Source organism: Typha angustifolia, chromosome 14 (genome assembly GCF_048772165.1).
Source record: "Typha angustifolia cultivar Huaian chromosome 14, ASM4877216v1, whole genome shotgun sequence".
NCBI classification, from domain to species: domain Eukaryota; kingdom Viridiplantae; phylum Streptophyta; class Magnoliopsida; order Poales; family Typhaceae; genus Typha; species Typha angustifolia.
Window position 1 is genome coordinate 590130 of NC_133252.1, and position 22553 is coordinate 612682.

The 22553-nt window shown below is 38.4% G+C and overlaps 3 protein-coding genes across 3 annotated transcripts; 1 reads left to right on the plus strand and 2 right to left on the minus strand.

The window, feature by feature from the left end:
• Positions 1-175: 175 nt before the first annotated feature.
• LOC140775412 (vacuolar fusion protein MON1 homolog) lies at positions 176-8204 on the minus strand. The gene is made up of 14 exons (XM_073118688.1): positions 7575-8204; positions 6377-6456; positions 6150-6221; positions 5994-6033; positions 5622-5723; positions 5341-5462; positions 4737-4869; positions 3911-4002; positions 2876-2957; positions 2633-2697; positions 2197-2487; positions 2022-2113; positions 791-855; positions 176-472 (listed from the first exon to the last, which is right to left on the minus strand). Exons 1-14 carry the CDS (start codon positions 8010-8012, stop codon positions 377-379), a joined length of 1770 nt encoding a protein of 589 aa, XP_072974789.1. The 5' UTR covers positions 8013-8204; the 3' UTR covers positions 176-376.
• A 440-nt stretch (positions 8205-8644) lies between these two features.
• Positions 8645-11825, plus strand: LOC140776039 (photosynthetic NDH subunit of lumenal location 1, chloroplastic). The gene is made up of 8 exons (XM_073119584.1): positions 8645-8863; positions 8953-9049; positions 9396-9479; positions 9654-9727; positions 9844-9966; positions 10240-10311; positions 10752-10848; positions 11575-11825. The coding sequence occupies exons 1-8, from the start codon at positions 8822-8824 to the stop codon at positions 11676-11678; spliced, it is 693 nt and encodes a 230-aa protein (XP_072975685.1). The 5' UTR covers positions 8645-8821; the 3' UTR covers positions 11679-11825.
• A 422-nt stretch (positions 11826-12247) lies between these two features.
• LOC140775315 (ABC transporter B family member 20-like) lies at positions 12248-20286 on the minus strand. The gene is made up of 11 exons (XM_073118535.1): positions 19440-20286; positions 18375-18429; positions 18117-18292; positions 17780-17980; positions 17358-17617; positions 16976-17286; positions 16648-16868; positions 16224-16564; positions 14490-15280; positions 14148-14389; positions 12248-13856 (listed from the first exon to the last, which is right to left on the minus strand). The coding sequence occupies exons 1-11, from the start codon at positions 19827-19829 to the stop codon at positions 12627-12629; spliced, it is 4218 nt and encodes a 1405-aa protein (XP_072974636.1). The 5' UTR covers positions 19830-20286; the 3' UTR covers positions 12248-12626.
• Between the last annotated feature and the right edge of the window lie 2267 nt (positions 20287-22553).

Genomic DNA, 22553 nt, shown 5'->3' on the forward strand with positions numbered 1-22553 from the left:
TTTTCTCTGGTTACATGCACAAAACAAGAATGACAAATCGACCCTGCTTTTGCTTCCGAGATGCTTCAGTACAATGCTTGCTGTGAAAGAGGATATAATATATAATATGAAGGAAAGTTTACAGAGCTTTGCAAACCATTCATTGAATTACAAAGGGAACCTTATCGAACGATGCTTACTGTGGAAGAGGATAATATATAATATGAAGAACATTTACAGAGTTTTGCGAACCATTTAAAGAGAATTACAAAAGGAACCTCATCTCATATACTGATCACAATGACCTGAGACTTGTATCTCATAAAAAAAGAATAGATTATGGAAAATTTTGTAAAATGGGTACCAAAATACAAGAGTGCACACACAGGATAAAGGATCACCAGGAAAAGGGGCTTGCTCCCAACAAGAATATCTCATTTTCCAAATCTCTCACCCACTGGCAGACTCTGTTGCATATCTTTATCGCCAGAGCCTGTAGATATAGAGCCTGTCAGGTCTCAAATTTTTATAGTAAATCAATATTTGACGCTTTCACTCAATAATATAACTGGCATTTTTGAGTTGCGGGAACAATCTGAGTCAAATGGGCAGAAATTATAAGATTCTGCCATTAGAATCAGATCTAATCTTCTGTCAGGCTGATAAAAGGAACCAAATGAGCATATTCTACCAGGCTTGTGATGACAAGGAGAAGGATGTGGAAAGGCCAATTTTGCGGCTGCCGTAAGGTCACTAATAAGACAAACATTTGGGACAGGAAAACACAGTTGAAAATTTAAGGGGGCAATACCTTGTCAGCAAGTGGATCAAATGCTGCGTAGAGTTCAAAATCTTGAGTTATCCAGCATAGTAGAACTGGCAACACAAGAATTTTCAGTTAGTGATGAATGAACTTAGAATAAGGAGAAAAACAACTCAGCTAGAACAATAAGAGAAAGCTCTGGTGTATGAGAAAAGGGCATGGATAAGGAATGCACAGTTTATACCGACCAAATTTGTTCAATGGACAAAAGGTAAATAAAAGTGACTTCTGATAAAAGTGATCACTGGAGACAGCGGGCCAAGTCCTTGAATTCACAGATGTAGTAACCAGTAGGAGTAATACAATAAACATAACATAAGACATGAAAAGTAATGACCTATATGCCCAACAACATTTCTTACTATCAAGCATATCCCAAAATCATTTCTAACTCTTAACATGGTCCTTCATTTAACAAAGTAGGCTTTGCAAAGATTTCTGTTTCTTACAAGGAGGAATAAGTAATTCTCAACAAAACAATCCTAAAAGCAAGAAAATATCAGATATAAATTCCCTGTTATCTCAAATACATCCAATGAGCTATCGAGCTTGTCAGCACTGGTCACAAATTTTCACGATAACAGATACTCACATGAAGCATCGATAATAAAAAATTATTCTGTTGAAAGTGGTCTACACTCTACAGAATTTTAAATATGACGAAGCCAGAGGATACAAGCTTGTCAGCAGTGCATCAACACCAAAGATAGGCCTACCATTGTGATAAAATGTTTTGATATTATCTATTCTTCGTCCACATTTATTTTTGTCCCATACTTGCTTTACAATTTGCAATCATAATAATAACAAGTTGAATCTTAATTACCTAGGAATATCAAGTGTGCATATAATCTCTCTTCTTCTCAAGTACATAAGTTAACACCCCAAGCTGATATAAACACTGTGTGGCAGCATACAATACACTGTTTCAGTGCATGATACCAGTGTCTATCAAAGTGGAGGCATAAAGTGAGCATGTCAAGCGTCTAGGAGCTTTAGATGACACTAACAATGAGCATGAGGCAAAACAACTCTCAAGTTTTTAAAAGTATTATACCATATCATGTCAAATCAAATAACATCATGTTATCCACCAACTATTAATCAGCCTCAACTTTAACTTTCAAATTCTTATAGCACTAGTAACAAAGACAGATCTTACAAGCAAATAGATCTATCAATTTTGAGATGGAAACTGAATTCTTGCTACATGACTCACCATAATCTTCATCTCTTCTAAACTGTGTTTTGTGTGGGCCAGTTCCTTTATCATGCATGGAAACATATAATTTCTGATATGCCCTATACAACCTGCAAATGAGTAATTGTATCAGGTAAAAAGCTAGAGAAAAATGATTTAAGTCTATCTTATGACCACCAGGCACCAGCAGTACCTTTTCTGTTGACTAGCAGTGCTTATGGGAGAGGAGAACTCCGATGATACATACTGGTCAAGGAAGATACTCTTATATATGAAATGCCAAAGTCCAGCAGGGCCACCAATGCCTATGCTAGGAGGCAATGATCCAGAAGTCATTTGGTCCACACCTAATTGAGGAGACAGTGATCCAAATTGAAGAGAAGAATCAACAGGAAGATCCTCAACACGCAAACCACCGTCAAACATGGATTTCTGAACTTCAGCGAGAACATTTGACTTCAAAAGTACATTTTCAATTTGGTTCCTAAATATCATTTAGTAGAAGAGAAATTAATCCATATTTGGGTAAAAATTATAATAAAAAAACCCTCTGGTGATTGTCACATGCATCATTGAATGCTATGCTAAAATACAATTAGTGGAATCTTAATCAGCTTGTAACCACTTACTCGCACTCTTTTAGATGGTAGAAGGCATCCGAACTGGTAGTGATCAATGTTAAGTACGTATCCACCTGCAAAAGAATGAGTTGATGATAGCCTCTGTCAGCATTAGACAATGGATAGCCTACTATTGGGAACAATCTGTATATCTATTTACAGAGCAAGATATTTCCTTATACAAGTCTTCCCACAAGACTCAATAAATAAGATACCAGTGTATTGAGGTATTATTGATGCATGTCTACTCACATCAAGAAAATGAACATAAGCATAAAGAAATGCCATGGAGTTATATCTTGGTAGGCATATTGGTGAGAATGATTCAGAAGTCCTGCATAGAGAACACACACATGTAAGAAGATGGCCTTTTCAAAACTCATTGAACATCATTCTGAGATTCTTAAAGACTAAAACATTCCGTAACTTTATAAATGCCATTATATGTCTTCAGCCACAAAACATCAATCAATACAGGAGAAAACAATATATATTTAATTATATGCTGCTCTCTAATAAAATGATCATTGAAGTGCACATGCAATTCAAATTCTTCTATATCCTGGTTCACAATCTCTATTGATTCTGCCAATACAGTAAGAATCTTACTTGTTTAACTTTAATCTTCGTAAACTTATTGATTACTACATTCTCCTTTTGTCCCCATCAAACAACAAATAGCATCAAAATAGATGGACAGGTCATGATCATATTAGGCTCCACACTATAATACACAGTTTCAATATGGTCCTTGTTACAAATATACTACTCCATATGAATATTTCAATTCTTAATTTCTTACAGCTAATAGATTTTCTAAAAGTTATTCAACTTAGGAATTTATCAAAAACACCCTACGTTTTACTTTTATTATTATCTACACCCTAATGTGTGGATATTTATTATTTGACCCTTACATTTTAATTTTAATGTCTTGAAAGCGCCCTTAATTAATTTTAACCTACAAAACAGCTAACGAGATAAAGAATATTCCTTTGCTTTTGAAAATAATATTTTAAAATACCAAAAATACCCCTCACTTTTAGTTTAAGATTTAGTCCCTCTTTTATCTATACATTAACCTTCAAAAACTTACTCAAGGGTATTAAGGTCATTCTACAACTATAATTAAGAAAACTAACGGCATGGTATTTTGGAGACATTAAAAACAAAATCCAGGGTTCAATCGTAAATATCCATACGGTAGGATGTTAGTGATAATAAAAGCAAAACATAGGGTGTTTTTGATATATTTCTCTTAAACTTAATAGAAAAGGTTAGTATTACCTAAATGATTCAGAAGACAATATGAAATTGGCAAGTAGGAGCATATCATCAGGATGAAGAGATGCCTTTTGTGCTCCAACAAGGCTAATTACCTGCAGGTTCAAGAAACAGTTTTGTAGGCAGAAACATGTAAAAGGGATGAAAACCAATAGAACCAACTGATGGAAACGACAGACAAGCAGAATAAACCACTTTATGTCATTGCAATGGTTTTATAGCTATCCCAAGAAAAAAATGGCAAGTAATAGTTTTAAGGTGTAAAGGTTAGCGTATATATTGTCATGTAGGAAAGAAAGGTTTTTTAAAGATATGGAAGATGCAGATAAGAGAATATACACCTATTGGGGCATTCCCACTCAGTCTTCTATTGACTTAAAACATAGATCAAGAACTGAAGAAACATCAACCATATGGCAGCAGCACAAGCTGATACCAACTAATCCATTATGAGAACTCATTGAACCATCGAAACAAGTGCATCCATATAAAACCAACAGTTATTCCTCAACTTCCAAAGAATTGTCTTACAGCTTGTAAATCACTAGTCTTTTTGTTATGAACTTATGATAAAATGAAGAAGCCAATGCAGGTACAGAGACCAGATTAGAGATTTTGCATGTCCTAGTATGCATATGCAGATGATCATTCAAATGCCAAGTGCAACTGTTCATGTTATTATCCATGTGTTCAGATATTGGATGTTATCATGAGACAATAACTATTTTGCAGGACATATCTGCTCAAACACTTCAAATGCACAAAATCTTGAGATAAATTTCTCGACGGCTCATTCATCTTGATAACCAATAAGAAAAATCAGAGAAACCTTGTGCTTGCACATTAATATTGCAAACAGAACTCCAGAATCAGCAACATCTTGCAAAATGGCACCAGCTGCTTGTCTTGTTGCATAAGCAAGAGGAAGGCATGTATATGCATGAAGAAACGTGGCAGGATTCCTTGAGAAAAGGGAACAAATGTCAGTTGGTAACATGTCAAAAAAATTATGTCATTGTATTGTGGCTTCTTTTGCATAATTCACTAATCGTTATAACATCTACTCAGATATGCTTGACCTATTTTAATCCATTAGGAAAAACAACTGCAACTTTGCACCTATCCAGATTACACAGTTGCACCTTTCATTGTGATGGAAAAAATTGCTTTGGAAAGTGCAACTACTGCATATCATGAATTTTTCTTATATCCTTGTATATTGCAACATAAAGTCAACTTGATTGTGCATCCTTTGTAAAAAACATTTACATTTACTTGAAAACCTAAATGATGAAAATTCATGAAGTTAATGTGATTATCGGAATGCTAAACTGAAGTAGTTTTCTAAGAAAAAGTAAGGTGAGTCAAAAATAAACATAATATTGCAAATTTATAGTACTTATCTACCCTTAATAATTTGTGAAGAAGCATACCAGCTGAAGGCATGTATGAGAGCAGAGAAAACAATATCTGTTCCTCCAAGCAAGGAAGTCATATCAAATTTTGGATTCTTCTCAAAGCACCTATTAACTGACTTTGTCAAGATAAGTAGCATCTGCAACCATGTCATCATGTAAAGACAATAAATCAGAAAGAAAATGGTTACATCGGATGTCATGGAGAACAAATTGTACACAAGCATACAAGGAGAAAATTAATGCCTATGGCTAATTAAGTTTGTAATACGCTGATAGAAATACAGTTATCAAAGTACCTGACCATATATGAGCTCTAACTGTCCCTTTAATGCTTCATATGGCTCTTCTGTACAGCTTATGCAAACTAAATATATTGGACCTTTCACCATAAATATTACCTGAAAGTACAATTTCACAAATAGCTCGTAAAAGAATAATATAATACTACATAAATCACACCCTTTCCTGTCAACTTAACTCTGTCACACTGAATGATTCAAGTTAGACATTTTAGCAGTAATAAGGAAAACATACATAAACTGACAGAGAGTAACCGAGATATTCTATGCCAAAGATTTCCGAAAAAATTAGATACTATAACTCATGAACAAATTAGTAATGTAAGCAATATCTGATCGAATAACTTATGAAAAAAAAATCTAGCTGACCTGATGTTTGCCAGATCTGACAAATTTGATACGATCCCCACTGAACATATGATAGGAAACATTTTTAACACAGTGCAGAGCAGTAATAGGTTCCCTAGTGTGGAAATGTGATAAAACTTGCTCATGAATAGGCATTAAGGAAGTAACATGGCATACCTATTCTCAACAAAGGAAATAATAGCTTGCAATGTTGCTGAAAATCCTGCTAATTTATGTTCATCTCCATACCTGAAAGTGCAAAAGATGTAAAGATGCCATAAATTGAACTTGAAAAAAAATATCCTAAAAAGAATCCTTTGCTTCTTTCTGACCAGCCATTTTGTTCTTAATTCATATCAATCAAGGCCAAACCAAATGGATAGACAACTACATCTAAGGGGTACCTGGAATAGATTGGTTTGCCAGAGTGACTCAAAATAAAAAAGTGCTTCTTCCGCTTTCTCCATGAAGCTGAAGCATCATCCTGTACATCAGTTAGAGATCCAAGTACTTATGACCAGCAGAAAGCCAACTTGATAACATGAGTGTACATATATATGCATATGACTAAGTGTCTGCTTAGTTTGTATGCATGTGCTTTCCTAAACATACTTTTCATATGCACAGATAAAAAGAAAAGATAGAAAGATACATATCTCAACAGTATGGAGTCTGCTACAGAATGAGTCTAAGTTTGGAAGACAAAAGATTTATAAAAATGCAAAGTTGGTGCCAAATTCCAATAGGAGACAAGATCAGTTTAGAGACAAGCCGTGAGACTTACATTAAGTTGGTGAAAAGATATAACAGGAAATAAAATCAGGTAGGCTGTATGCAAAGAGACATATATACTAGCGGACAGGTGAAGAATTTTTTGCCATACCAGTTGCGACATATGCTCATGCAACTAGCAGCAACCTCATGAAGATCCTCTGAAAATATCATTAATGTAACAGATATTTATATTGCTTCATCTGTCTGGGTCTCTGAAAGTTTTAATTTTACTGTTCTTTGATCAGACTATCATTGATCCAATTGACAAATCTATGTATTTATCTGGGTGGAGGACAGTGTAGCTAGTTCCCTGCATTCAAACTACCTTAAATGGCACAAGGACACTACCTTAATTTGCAAGATCAGAAAAACAAAATATATGATGATAGACAATGGCAACAAACCTGTGCTTGAGATTAGGTAGTGAACAACAAGCCTATAGTTGACATTGACAAATTGATTCCGTATTTCCACAAATTGTACATAGTTAAAGTAGCTTTACTAATCCTTGACCTCGAAGGTCAAGGTTCACGATTCGTTATATGTCCAGTGCATGAAAGCCGTTACCTATCAACAAATTTATTTGTTACATTTATTGCATGGTTGAAAACTCTAGTTCACCGTAAACCAATTTATCTCTTTGACACTTTTGAGTGATACTAAACTTGAATTTGCTACCTATAGATACATACATCAATCTTTTCCGATCATAAAGCACCAAAACTGCACTCCTCTTTTACAATTAAAACTTAAATTGCGTACCACATTGCAAATCGCAAAGAAATTAACGAATTCCAGAGACCCTAAAAAAAAAATCCTAAGACCCACCTCATCAAGATGCTGTTTCCCAGGACTCGAACGATCAGACAAAGATCGTCCATCATCAACCTCTTCGATCCCACTCGACGCGACACTACTCCCCCTCTCTCCAGCATATCCACTACTACTAGGGCTACCAAAACCCTCTCCATCCTGCTCCCAGGTCTCCCCACGCCCAACACCGTGAGACGAACTGGGATCTGGTGCAATTCCCTCCTCCTCCTCCTCAGTTACGATCTCATTGGTTCCATAACAATCCCCGTGCAACGATCCATTGCTCACATGTTCTCGCTCGCCGTCCGCATTGCTCGATTCATCCAAAGTCAAATAATTCATCCCATCCACTTCAGTTTGTTCTGACGGATCCGTCTCAAGAACGGAAACAGAGTTACGGTTCGGATCAGCGGAATCGTCGCCGCATGGAGATTGCTTGGGATCGGGATCCATGGTAGAGAGAAGAGGAAGACGAGGGTGGACAAGAGGAGAAGAGGGATTAGGGTTTTTGAGATGGGATTTAGGGTTTTGGTGGCAATTTGGCCAGAATTGGGGAAGGAGAGAGAGAGAGAAACAGAGAGGTGAACGTCTTCTACCGGTCGTTGGGTTCTCGGAGTGAGGACGGCTTTAGAAAATGGCGACTGGTCTTAGAATTTTGACCGGTAGATGGGGGTAAAGGGGGTAGTTCTCGATTACTCCTCGAGGTAAATGGGCTTCAATGGGCTCTCAAAGCCAAGCCCAATAGAACCCAATTAACAAAGATAAATTAGTTTATTTTATTTTATTTTTACACATTTTTCTACGATGATGATGATGATACGTATTAAAAAATAAAACTAAAATTCCATCATTGACTAGGATGTCCTAAATCACATTTTTTTTTGCACGTATATCCTTCTAAAATTTATTATTTACATGTACACCCTTCAAAATTCACTAATTTTCTACGTATAATACTGTCACCCTGTTGCAAATAAATACCACTTTTCTAGATATATTATAAATTGGAATATATATATATATATATATATATATATATATTTTGTGGGTATAATTGGAAGTCCATTAAAGCTATAAGCTTAAACATGAGGAGAAAGATAAGGGTGAGGCTGAGCTGGCCACCTTGCCTTCACTCACAAAGGCGAACACGTCCTAGAAAGCGCGCGAATAGATAACGCCGGCCATCTTCTTCTCTCTACTTCAAAATTACTGCATTAGTAAATCGTTATATCGATTTCTTCTCCTTCCCTTCCTCCAACTCCATGGCGACTCTGCCGAGCTGGGTTTGTTCTCTTCCCAACCAAGTGCGATCATCTATCTCCCTTGTCTCATCTTTTGTCATCAGGAAGCATACAGCTGGAGAACGCATTCTAATTCGTGATTTTTCTCGTAGTTGGTGGCCAAAAATTCCGGTGTGGCTGCCCGATTCAATGTAATACCTTCGTCTTCCATCAGGGGGGCTGCAAGAGAAGTGTCTACGGATGAAAAGGGTATCTTTTGATTCATTCTTTATCGCTGATTTGGGTTAAATTTGCAATTTTTCTTATAGAACTTGGTTTAAGTTGCACAGGTGAATTGAATTGGTTATGGTTCGAGTTGTTACTCAAATGGTATATTGTTCTTATTAATTGATGAACAATGGCTTCTCATTTATATGCTTGTTTGTGAAGACATTAGATTTTTGCCTAGCAGTGCAGCCTTGCCTTCCTCTCTTTTATTCGGAGAAATGTTATATATGTAGCAAAAAGGGAATAGCTCATTAGTGCTCCAGTATATATTTGGACTTTCCATATGCTAAGCATTTCAAATTCTTGTTGTTGTTGTTGTTGCTTACAGCCTCTATGAAAAGAAGATGGACACTAGTTGGAATTGGGGCATTGATCACCAGCTTATCTCATTCAAGCTCTGCATTCGCTGAAGGTATCATGTGTCCTTTTCTCTTTCCTGTAGTCATTTCCTCAAGTATCTCTAACTGTTCTGCCTATAACTAAATCAAAGGACTTGATATGATGAGCTCTCAGGGCATTCATGTTGATGGCTTGGAAATTTCCTGTCTCCTCATATAAGCTGATATCATTAATTTAATGGTTGCAGGAGTACCAGACAAATATCGAGACTTCGTTGATTTCACAGATGGATATACTTATTACTATCCATCAGATTGGAGGGTATGCCATTAGATTGATCTGAAAGTATATTGCTTTATATTGTCAGACAAATTCTAAAAAGTATAGAATTGAATATTGGAATCCAATTTTTGTGCCTCATTTTTGTGTCATGATAGGATTTTGACTTCCTAGGGCATGATTCTGCATTCAAAGATCGTTTTGCAGCATTGCAACACGTGAGAGTAGGTTTCATTCCAACTGATAAAAAAGATGTCCACGATTTGGGCCCAATGGAGGAGGTAAGCTTTATCGTCCTTGATATTTCTCGATGATGCAAACAGAGGAAACTTGCTGAAAATTATCTCTACTTTCTTTCTTTAAAAATTAAAAGAAAACCATCATTAGTAAGGTACAAGTTGAATAACATCTACTTGGAGTTGGAGCTATTTTCACTTAGATAATGCAAGAATATCATTCTTAGAACTGTGAATTAATTTGTATAATTCAGTATAACTCTTGATAATGACCATCTTGCAGATAATTTGTTTATGACTTGAATTTTTGCCTAGCAGGTGATCTTCAATTTGGTAAAGAATGTCTATGCTGCGCCAACCCAAGTACCAACAATCTATGACATGCAGGAGGTTTGTTGTCTTTTTCAGTCTTATTACATGTATCTACTTTATATGCAGTTCATCTCTTGCAGACCAGATTAATTTTACTTTGCTGTTGGCATTTATATCAGCTAGTCTTTTATAGTGCTATTGTATCACTATCAATAACAATTAGATCCCCACGTTTAGTTCTTCTTTCAATCTGTGTAATTACTTCCTATGAGAAAAGGAAGCTATACACAACATACACATCTAATATCAATATGACCACCCTTGAAGTAACTTTCTTCTTCAAGCATCTCCTGAGTTGATGAGATTTTTTTACTTTGACGACCTGGTCATGTTCTTCATATGCAACTCAAGTTGATTTTGATATTTCAAATTTAAAGATAAATGGAAGTGGACCTTCTCTCCTTCCTCTATATAATGACTCTGACATAAGGATACTAATAAAGATGAACTAAATGCAGCGTACCGTTGATGGCAAGAATTACTGGACATTTGAATATGAACTTGCATCGCCGAATTTCTCCAGAACCGCATTTGCCACCGTAGCAATTGGCAATGGTACGCAGAACTCTTAACTTCCTCATTTTAATCTCAGTAATCCATATGAACTGGTATTTCTGACCTAAGCTTATGATTCAAGTAGCTTGTAACAGAAACATCTTCCAAGGAGAAAAATCAAACATCCATTTAGCCTTTTTGGAACGTTCTAATATTCTGTTGTTGTGATGACCGTTTTACTGTGAAATCGAACATCAACATGGGACCATTAAGAAAGATACTTTTTTCTTTGTCTTTTATTAAAGTCACTTTACCTGTTATATTCCCACGATTTGGAAAATAGTATCGCATCAATTTATGTTACTAAGAAGCCATGTGTTTGCACTTGATTTGGATTGAGATGTACTTCACAGAACAATTTGCATATAATCTGTAGAACCGTCGCATACATTACTGAACTGATTTATTATCATATTACTGATTAATGTTGGATAACAGACTCATGGGAGCAGATCATCTGCAGCATCAAATGCAGGAACTTTCTGCAGTTGACCAACAGGCCAGGTTGCAGATGATCTGTTCCTAAGTTTTAAGGCAAATCAAAGTGAAATTATTAATATAAAAGCATTTTAAAATGCTACTAATATTTGGCAATTCTTACATTCATATGTGTTGTCTTTCAGCAATTTATCTTTTACTGAATAATAACCTCTTGTAAGCCCTTGGCTCTGGTAATACTGCAAATATTTTACCTTCCTTTTGTTTTCCATCTACGCGTTTTTGAAGGGCGCTACTACACGCTGATTGTGGGGGCAAATGAGAGGAGATGGAGTAGAGTCCGCAACAAGCTCAAAGTGGTTGCAGACTCTTTCAAGATTTTAGACATATGAGTTAGAATGGAGAGTATTTATTATATTCTTTCAAGTTTATTCTAATGTATATATATGTCCCTTCTCTTTTTCCGTTTTTAAAAGACTACTTGCATATATGTTGTAACTTTTTCCCCATTAATCGTACGTGCTCTTTTGTCCGGTCTATATTGGATTCTCGAGTAACTTATGATACTGTAGCTTCATCTATTTAGATGAATATATTCCCTACTTTATAAAGTACTACGGAAGAACAGCAGGAAGAATTTTTTTTTTTTTTCTTTGCTGATATGGTATTTTTCAGCACTCCAATATTGGTATCATTTCGTTTAAGCAGCCCATCAAAATAAGGTCCACAATTTTTGTTCTTATTTTCTAGCAAAAGATGCCTCATAAGATTGTAATCCTTCATTGCCAAAATCATCCACCTGAGGATATCTTCAAGGTAGCACTGGAACGCAGCAGGTATGAGAAACAATGTAAAGGAGTAGAAAAGGTCCAAACTATGTTGCATCACAGAACGCAGATACGAGAAACAATGTAAAGGAGACAACCCAAACAGCCTCAGACGGTGGCAAACTCGCATTCTATAGAGGTATAAACAGATTGAATTTAATACAAATGGAGACAGAAGTAATTTGATGACGAGGATGCAGACCTCCAAAAGAATGCATTACACAAGACATAATTATGCACCTCAATTGCTTATCCTCCAAACCCTTTTTAACTATTTCCAATCTATCACTCCTAGCAAATGGACATGTCAACTATAACTAACCAGCAGAACTGATCATGTCACGACCCGTTAGGTTCCCCATTTCACCCATAATGCACACCACACCGAAAAATGCATTGCCCCCATCTAGCAATAGAGCGCGCAGGGTACCCATGTCACCGGCGACTAGGGCGGGTGAGAGAGAACTTTGATGAATGCACTAATAATTTACACACGATATCACCTCAAGCTGACTACATTAGTCGATGCTGACGAAGGCCCTTAGAGAAATGAGGTTGCATCAGCCTGACATATAAACCATTCATTTGCACCAGGGAATCGTGTGTACCCTGCTCAACAATCCTACCACAATTCAAGACAACTATGTTATCAACATGCCTCATCATTGCTGCTCTGTGAGCAATGAGAATTGTTGTCTTATTTCCCATGATCAAAGTGTCGAGAGCCTCCTGCACCACTCTACTCGATTCTGACTCGATCGCAGAGCTGGCCTCATCCAACAATAAGATGGGTGCATTCTTCAATACTACTCGAGCAATTGCAATCCGCTGCTTCTGCCCAGGTGTCAAATCAACCCCCCTCATTCCCACGTGAGTATCGTAGCCGTGCGGCAAGCTGCTTATGAAATGGTGCGCATTTGCTATTCTTGCTGCCTCTTTTATCTCAGCCTCAGTTGCATTGTGCCTTGCATATATAATGTTCTCCCTTATAGTTGTCGAGAAGATGATTGGTTCCTGCTGAACTAAACCCATGTGGCTCCGCAACCATCTTAAGTTAAACAGCTTCAGATCCCGACCATCCAACAAAACTTGGCCAGCGGCTGGGTCATAAAATCTCTCTATTAAAGAAATTATTGTGCTCTTCCCTGAACCAGATACACCTACCACTGCTATTGTTTGCCCCCCACTGACTTTAAGACTGAAATTGCTTAGTACCATTAACTCAGGGCGAGCTGGATAGAAAAAATCAATATTCCTGAGTTCAATGCTTCCGTACACATTTGGGGGTTTCAAGCCACCATTGTCATCTGGGTCAATCTTAGGCACACGGTCAATAATTTCAAATACTGAAATAAGCGACTTCCTTCGTTTAAGTATATATGGAGCAAGGCCAAATGGCTCCACCAGTGCAAAGGTTGCAAATGAGAAAACCATGTACTCTTTAAGCGCTGTGGCTATTGTGAGACGGCCTTTGTTGACAGAAACAGCAGTGTACCAAAGAAGAAGAGCATTGCAGGCAAAAAGGAGAAACTGAGAGAAGCCAAAGGCGAAACCAATAGCCAACCCATGAACAAAACTTTGTGTGAGTATCTTCTTGAGCTGCAGTCGATAAAGTTCCATTACCTTATTGCCAGCACAGAATGCTACAACAGTATAAATGTTTCTGACTGCATCTTCGAGGACCAAAGAGGCCTTCCTGTGCATCTCCTGGATTCCCCTCGAGAACCCAGCAAGCCACATTTTCTGCAAGATGGTTTCCAGTAAGCTTATACGGAGGGAAACTTAAAAGGAAGTAACATGATTCCAATTGAAATGTTTACTTTAGAAATTAAAAGTAAAGGAACTAGAAAAATGCTACCACCATGCGATGCATGCACACCAGAAAACATGGACATCAGAAGGTGCGAGAGAGATAGAGAGAGAGAAGGAGGAGGAGGGGGGAGGGAGGGAGGAAGGGAGGGAGGGAGGGGGGGAGAGAGAGAGAGCTCAGAACTCACATCAAAATGCATATAGGTTTAAGGATATTATGCTAACCTGTGCAATGGCAGAAATTATAAGTATGGGTAAAGTTGCCAGTGCAACAAGTGCCACCCGCCATTCTAGCAACATGCCAATAAGAAGAGCAACAGCAACTGCAGCTGTGTCCTGTATGAATATTGAGAGTCGGTTGCTAAAGGCAGCACGAACAAATGTTGCATCATTCGCCAAACGCATGGACAACATATCAGCACTGTTCTCTTCTTCATCAAACCAGCCAACTTCATTGCGTAAAATTGCTGAAACACATTGTAAATCAGTTGGGATGCATGCATCTAACTATAATATTACAGATTACAGATTCCACAAACTTACGGCAATATGAAAAATATTAATTACCTGAGAACATCATCCTCCTCACTCGCTCAGTCATCTTTTCCCCCATTATACCAAAATAGAAGTGCTGCAAGAAGTTGGCAACTACTGTTATGATACCCATACATCCAATAATCAAGCACCATTTATTCACTTCGTGGTGAATGTCACGGACATCTATTCTATAGTATGCTGCCACTATCAAAGCTATGGTGTAAGCAAGAAGGGGATTAAATGAACCAAAAATTGCAGCACCAATGCTCCCTAAAAGAGCATAAAGCCATTCTGCAATACTGAGCTCCGCAAGCCTCCAAAAAGATGGAGGTTTCTGGTGCTGGAGGTCCTTAGCTTCCTTCTGTTTTGCATGGACATCATCAAACTGATTGAGTGGACGGCTAAAAGTCTTTGAATGTGACCGCTCATTCTTTGGATCAGAAGTCAAAAGTGGAGATATAGGTGATTCTGGGTCCGAAGCATTCGAAGATTGTCGATTTATGGGGTGGACATCAATTTTGGGAAGATCAGGCAGTCTCATTTCGAAACTATCCTGCCTTTTGATGGATGGAGCTCTTTCAGCTGCAACTAAGGGCAGCCCATTGTCCACAGTTTGCTCTGAAGGTGGGCTTTGGTCCTTCGGTGATTCATGTGAGTTATAATTGACATCTGACTGCCGAAACGCAAGAAAACCATGTCCTCTCTGAAGTGAGGGTGATTTTGTCATCTTTGGAGATGATGACTCTTGAAAGCTACGACTTGCTGAGGAATCCTTCTCAACTTGAAATGTTGTTGGCTGTTTGTAATTCCTAATAGGTGTCCTGAGAAAGTTTTAGAAAAATAAGATCACAAGCTATCCTGAGATCACTTTATTTACAGAGAAGTTATGCCAACAGTATATGTGCCAAAATTCGACGGAAGGAGATTTTCAGAAAGTTCAAAATGTTTTTCTGACATTATAAATACAATTGATGCTAAAGAACCAGATACAAGCAACTGAACATCCTACAGGGAGAAAAAATGGCAGAAATAATAGTTGCTAATATAACAGTAAAAGATTTCTGATTGTTTTCTGATACTCTAAGAATAATTTTTAAAGAATAATTAGCAAATAGGCACAAATAGTATACATAGTAACAATGGGATATGTTGAAAGTAGAATGTTGGGAGTAATACCATTGCATATTCTCTTTTCACTAAAGACATGCTTAATCAACCATTATGGCAGAAAGATAACTCGATCATCACAAATATCTTTGTGGTACTGGAACATGTAAAGGCTCGTAATTAGTAATACCTAGGAATGACATAAACTGATTTCATCTCAATGATATACTAGAATAATATGTTGGGCATGCAACACCATTGAATAAAAAAGAGAAGGCACAACCTACTGCTCGAGGCTCTGGCTAGTCTGGGCACTGGGAGGCTAGTTATATGCAACCTAATCCCATCAGTGGAGACATTTCTTTATTCAAAATTTCAAACCAAAAACTACAAAAGGAAGGACGACAAGTCTTACTGTCGCACAAGGTGACACTCCCTGATATAACTCCATATTGAGTGACATTAAATTTGTGGCATGAAATAAAACAATACTCAATGCTAATAAACAGTAAAAGACACCTACTATATAACTCAAAACAAACAGGATACCAAAGACTGACTATAGTACAATCAACAAGTGCAATGAATACTGGAGTACAACATATGACATGTTAGCAAAATTCAAGACAATAAAATCTTGTCTAGCATGAACTTTACCTCTTAGGAAGCTTTGCTGCTTCCTCGCATCTAAGAAGTTCAGCATAAAGGCCATCTAGGTTCAGCAATTCATCATGTGTACCCATCTCAACAAGTTGACCCTCCTCCATTACTGCTATATAATCAGCATTCCTTATGAGACTAAGGCGCCTAGCTATTATAATTGTGGACCTGCCCAACATAAGGATATCTAGTGCTTCTTGAACAGCTTTTTCAGCTTCAAAATCAAGGCCACCTGTGACCTCATCAAGTAGAAGAATGGACGGATTTGAAAGCACAGCCCGAGCAATTGAGAGCTTTATCTTTTGCTCATCAGTCAATGCTAAACCAGCCCGACCAACCTAGAATGATTCAATTAGTTTGGAAAGGAGAAAATCATAGAGGAGCCTTATTCTCTTAACTTAATACATTTTATGCACCTTACCTGTGTTTCATATCCCTTTTCAAGTGAAGTGATGAATGTATGTGCATGTGCTGTTTTAGCAGCCTCTTCAATCTGATCAAATGTTGCAGATCTTCCATAGGCAATGTTCTCCCTGATGCTCAGGCTCAATAAAGCTGGTTCCTGGGTCACTAGTCCTATTTGGCTTCTTAACCATTCTAGCTTCAGACTCTTTATATTTTCCCCATCCAAGAGGACTTCACCTGCACCAAAATGTTTTTTTTGAAAAAAAAAAACTTCAAGTTAACATTCATGAGAGATGCAGATGAACTTTGGTGGCAAGTAGTAACAGTCATTGTGATAATGATACCTAATGTAGGATCATAGAAACGCTCCATCAGAGGAATTATGCTGCTCTTTCCTGAACCATTTCTACCAACAAGGGCCACAGTTTTTCTAGCAGGTACAGTAAGGTAGAAACCACTTAGTATAGGTATTTCAGGACGTGAGAGGTAGCTGAAATAAACATTTCTGAACTCTATATTTCCTTGTACTGAAGCTAATGTATTCCCTTCCTGATTGACAGTAGAGGTTGATCGGCTTATCATTTCATATAGTCTGTAAGCTGCAATTCTTCCTTGCTCAAAGGAATAGAAGTTTGTCGCTGCTTGATTCAGACCACTGCAAATAGAAAAACTAAATGAAAAAATGACAGGATTGAGAAAACAATTAACTACCAAAAAGGTGCTTACAGTCCACTCAGGATCACAGCAAACAGAGCTGCTATAATTTCACCACCATTGGCTTTTCCATGTGAAATCAGGAACCTCCCAACCCAAAGCTGTAAAGCACAAGAACATATGGCAAGTCCATATGTGAATCCAAGTCCAAGCCCTTGAACAAGACTAATCAGTATCCCATATCGCAATGTTGCTTGAAGTGATGTAGCATAAGAGTACTTTGCAAGAGTTTCATTTGTGAAAGCATATAAAGTCCTAATATATGAGATTGCCTGCACAACCAAAACAACATATTTCCTTAGCAGCATTAAACTAGAAGGTCATGAAATAAATAGGTAATACTAATGATGACGATGATGATGATGTTCCTTAAAACTTCAGCTCGGACTAGAACGTGAAGTTGATAATATATGTCTATGGTACAAAAAGAAGACCTGTTCAGCAATGCTAGCTGCCTCAGCATATGCATCTTGAATATTTTCCGCAAGCCTATGAAGAAAGATATTTGATATTCCTCCTGCCGCAACAATGAAGGGACCAGTGGCTAGCGTTAGCAGTGCTATTTGCCAACAGTTGATCAAACCAATGATAAGACCACCAACAAATGTAGCCATGTTGTGTATGTAGTTCCCAACCTGCACATAGACATCTGATTACTACAGATTTCCAGATATGAGATTGCATGAAACAAATCCTCAGTGCTAGAGCAGAAAAAAGGGTATTTGATGTTTTCTTGCTGCATAGAAATAACAGTTTTGTCTTAAAACTTACTTTCTCACTTAGAGCAGACTGAATTAGCAACACATCACTTAGAACTTGACTAACAATATCTCCATTGTTCCCATAGGTATCAAAGAAACTCATATCTTGGTTTAGCAACACTTGGACATACTTTGACCGGATGACTGCAGTCTGTCTCTCTCCAGTAAGAATCCAGCACGAGACCTCTACAAATGCAGACTGATCAGCAAAATGGGTCTATATTCAATGCTTATAGAATAAAAAAAATAGATATTACTTCCACCTTACCTATCCACCCCGCAGCAAAAACACCAGCAGCAATGTAGACAATATATAGAGCATGCTGAAAGTGACATTGACCAGAAAATTATAAGATAAGATACAAACTTAAAAAATGATCAACTTTGGATTCAAAAATTATAAGAGATGTGTCAGAAACAATGAATAATTTCCTATTGCTAAAGAAACAAGATATAAGAAGTAATCAAAATGTATACCGCAAATATCATAAGAACAGATCTATAACATAAACACACAGTGAAAAATTCTAGCATTGTAATGCACAAAAAGCAATAGCAGAATAATAAAACAATATACTATAACTGGAAAAAAATTAAGAAGAGTGAGGATACCAAAGTAGTAACTAGTTAGTACAATTGAACAAGAAGCTTCAAGAAAGTAAAATAACAAACGGCAACTACATGCCCTAGCTATCTTCCCAAATCTCAAACCGACCCTTCCCTTATAGAAAAATAGGTCCATCTGGATGAAAACCCACTTGTCCGCGTCTTATTACATTCACCCATCTTCCAACTGCAGCGTTAGAATCTAGTGTTGACCAAAAATAGCACCTTTTTGAGGTAAAAAACATTGGAAAAAAAACAAATAGCAGAAAGAAGTGATATTTGGGGTGATCAAAGAAGTTTCTCCCTGGGTAGGTCTTGAGCAACATCGACATATGGGCCTACTCAAAGTTGTTAATAGGTTATCCAAAGAGCTTCTGGTCATCCGATGGATTCACTACCTTTATAAACCTTTAGGGTTAATTCCTCTCTAAATCATTTGTCGTACACCATGACTCCATAAGACAAAACATATCCTTATCTTCCCAATTGCGTATCTCCAACACTATATATGCAGATTTACTTGCCAATACGGTTGTCCTATTTCAGAATATTGTAAGCTAGAGGAACCGTGGAACAGTTTAGCATCAACTCTTAAAGATCAGGAAACAGAAGCTAAGTTATTTTTGTCAAGCATTCCTTCTTGACAAGCAATAATAAAACCAGATAAGATGAGGAGGCTCTCATTAGAAGATATTAACATACCACTTATTCTAACTTTTCATCTTACCTCCTTGAATTGGTGCAATAGCTCATCAGCATGGCCATGGATTGCAGAGTGGATATTCTGCGAATCGAGCAAATTGATTGCTCTGCCGAAGAAATGCAAGTAAACGACAAGCGCCATCCCGTGCGCAGCAGCCGCGATCGCCCCGACCGCCATGAGCACCCAATCAAGCCTATCGGCACACGCGAACAGCCTCGAGAACGGCACTGCGGCCGGCGCCGGCTCGATCTCCTCCGCCTCATCCACTGGCCCCTCGTCCTCCACCGGCACAGCCTCCACGCCGGAGTCCATGTACGGCGACGGCGACTCCGGCGGCTCCGACACCTCCGACACCGGCGTAAGGGGCTGCATGTGGGGCGGCGACCACCCGAACAACCCTCTCGAAACCATCATCTCCCCTCTCCTTTAACCTCCTGCTCTTCTTCCTCCTCCTCCTCCAAACCGTAACCCTAACTCTAGAAACCCATCGAAACCCTAGAAATCGTCGGATCTAGGGTTTCCCTTTCTCCCTCTCTTCAAATCCTTCGCTCCCAGTCTCCTGCGGCGGCGAGCGATGGCGTGCTTTTCTTGGCTCGACTTTATAAAAGAAAAGATCTTTTTTTCTCCCTCTCTCTCTCTCTCTCTCTATATATATCGTTTAATAAATGGATCGGGCGAACTCGGTCAAAGGAGGCAGGAGAAACTAGAAGAGAGTGAGAAGGAGAAGAAGAAGAAGACGGCGTCGTATCATGAAAGGAAGAGAGCGTCAAGGAGGAAGTCGGCGACGAGTCCTTCTCTGAGGGTTTGCGATGCGGAAGAAGGGGAAAGGAGAGAGGAGAGGAGACCGAGAGGGAGAAGGAGAAGGGGGGCGTCTTTTTGATCTCCCAGTGAGAGCTGTCATTACGGTGAACAGCTCCCTTCTTGGGCCCACTTTAGTCCACGAACGTGGGCCCCCTTTCTCTTTTAGTCATTGAGGACATATATATATTGGGCCCTGGATCTCATCCAGGCCAGAGTGTACAAATTTGAACTTTGTGTAAATATCTTCGTATATGCCGCTATCTATTTATTTTTCCATCGTAAAGAGTAACGGAGAGATAATTAGGGATAAATAAATTATTCTCTTAAATAATTTACTTAGTGCAGTTGTGGAATAAAAGGGATACGATTTCTTTATCCTCTACTTTTTAGAGTATCCACCCCCTTAAGATTAAACATTTATACTCTTAATTTTAGAGGGAGTGAATCGTAATTGTCAGTATAAACCAAAGGTTTACAAACAGCTGGCGTTATAGGAAATTCCTACAGTCGCGGACTGCAGGAGATCCGATCCCGAGAAATTGGTTTGGTGGACGAGTTGGAACGGCGGAGATGGGGTTGCTGTGAATCGAATCGGCGATGGGATTAAAATAGTCGGCCCGACTTGGTGGAAAATTCTCGTGGGTTTCGAGAAGGCGGGACCCTCCAACGGGGACCAAACCCAAAGTTCACCGGTTGCTGTATCCGACGTGGCGGTCGAACTGGCCACGGGGGTAGTTCCGGTAGAAAAAAAAAAGCCATACTTGGCCATCAGATCCATCACGCTGTTTGCCACGTTGACTGAAGACCACACTGGAGATGGCAACGGTCGTCTTCGGTTCGGAGACCAACGAGGGCTTTTCTGGAATTTGATATGATTCTACCCTTTTATTTTTCTTTCACAAGTTTGTATAGATTATAGGTTGGATAATTAAATTCATATTTTAAAATATTGGGTTAATTCTAAAGTTCAAATTTGATATGTTAGTTTCTAAATATTAAACATTTTTTTTGCACAAAATTTTAAAATTATTTCTTATTACATGAAAGCCCTTGGGTGACTTTACAATATTAATGAGTAGAATATCCTATTCCTTAATAATTACATGCATGATGTGTACCGATCCAATTTATTTAATATGAGGGGTATATTTGTAAACAAGGGACTCCAAAGCATTGATTGTTTACTACAAAGTGTGCTTAGACTAAAGCAAGGGACAGATCATATGCAAAGGATCGTAATTATTACGGCTTTAGGATTCCAGACTTTTATCCATTTATTTTAAAAAAAAATCTCTCTAATCTAATCTAATCTGGAGTTGATTGAAAGAGAGGGATATTTATGAATTAGTCCTCATTTATCTACAAATTACATCTCGAATGTTATTTTTTTATGAATGGAAATAGAACCGAAGGGTTAATTAGCTATTCATGATATGTATAGTTAGGGGTGAGTTGACCTTTCTGCCCTTATGCCTTCTGGAACGAATTCCCTCGTAGTTCATTCGGTTGCATCCCTCTTGACTAAGCATTGCGTCTCTTCGTGACACAAAAATAACTGCCATAACCGCCCGTGTTCCTGTACCTATAAATCTAACGTCTCGATGACACAATGCTTCAACTTTGGTCTCTCTGTAGAGAGACGAGAGTGAGAAGTTGCCAATGTTAGCAGTAGTGCTAGCGAGTTGGCAGAACGCCGACGGCACCTTCCCTCCCACTGAACCGTTGTACCAGGAAGTTCGTGGCCCTCCAGGTTGCAGCCTTGTCGTCCTCCACGCATGGCGGCGCAGCATTCCTCAAGGCGGATATTATTTTGAGGGTTTTGCACGCATTTATCGTATACCTAACACTGGAATTTATGACTACTCTCTATTAAATTTTATTGCCACGCCTTGCCCGGTCACGAGCAGACTGGATTGGAATCTCAACTGCGGTTTTCGAGGCGGTGATGACGGTGAAGGGCGTGGAATTCAGAGGGCTCTTTTGGGCAGCGGCAATGGTGGTGAAAGAGGTGAGGAGGAGCAAAAGAGGGCACATGATCATCGGAGAGTACGTCTAAGGAGTGGAAATAGTGGCTTTTTTGGTGATGAAAGGGACGAAGAGGATCAAAAGAGAGTGCAAGATCATGGAAGAGTACGCCGTAGGAGTGGAAACAGTGACGGTGGCGGTGGTTGCGGTGAATTGGAGGATACTGCTGATAGTGGCAGTGTACGCAGTCGTGCTCGCTAAGGCCCTGATTCAGTAGTGAAGCAAAAAATTGAGAAAATAAAATAGAGATAACTTTATGAAGAGATTGTTTTTGAACCCAATATTTATATTTCTTTAATTCCTGGTTACATC

Coding starts and splice junctions, on each gene's coding strand:
- LOC140775412 (XM_073118688.1), bottom strand. CDS start 8,012: ATGGATCCCGATCCCAAGCAATCTCCATGCGGCGACGATTCCGCTGAT. Junction 4,003..4,736: donor TATTAATGTGCAAGCACAAG/GTTTCTCTGATT, acceptor TTGAACCTGCAG/GTAATTAGCCTTGTTGGAGC. Junction 473..790: donor TTGATCCACTTGCTGACAAG/GTATTGCCCCCT, acceptor CTATATCTACAG/GCTCTGGCGATAAAGATATG.
- LOC140776039 (XM_073119584.1), top strand. CDS start 8,822: ATGGCGACTCTGCCGAGCTGGGTTTGTTCTCTTCCCAACCAA. Junction 9,967..10,239: donor ATTTGGGCCCAATGGAGGAG/GTAAGCTTTATC, acceptor TTTGCCTAGCAG/GTGATCTTCAATTTGGTAAA. Junction 10,312..10,751: donor CAATCTATGACATGCAGGAG/GTTTGTTGTCTT, acceptor AACTAAATGCAG/CGTACCGTTGATGGCAAGAA.
- LOC140775315 (XM_073118535.1), bottom strand. CDS start 19,829: ATGATGGTTTCGAGAGGGTTGTTCGGGTGGTCGCCGCCCCACATGCAG. Junction 14,390..14,489: donor GAGGAGGATGATGTTCTCAG/GTAATTAATATT, acceptor AATGTGTTTCAG/CAATTTTACGCAATGAAGTT. Junction 13,857..14,147: donor TAATTTCTGCCATTGCACAG/GTTAGCATAATA, acceptor ACCATCTTGCAG/AAAATGTGGCTTGCTGGGTT.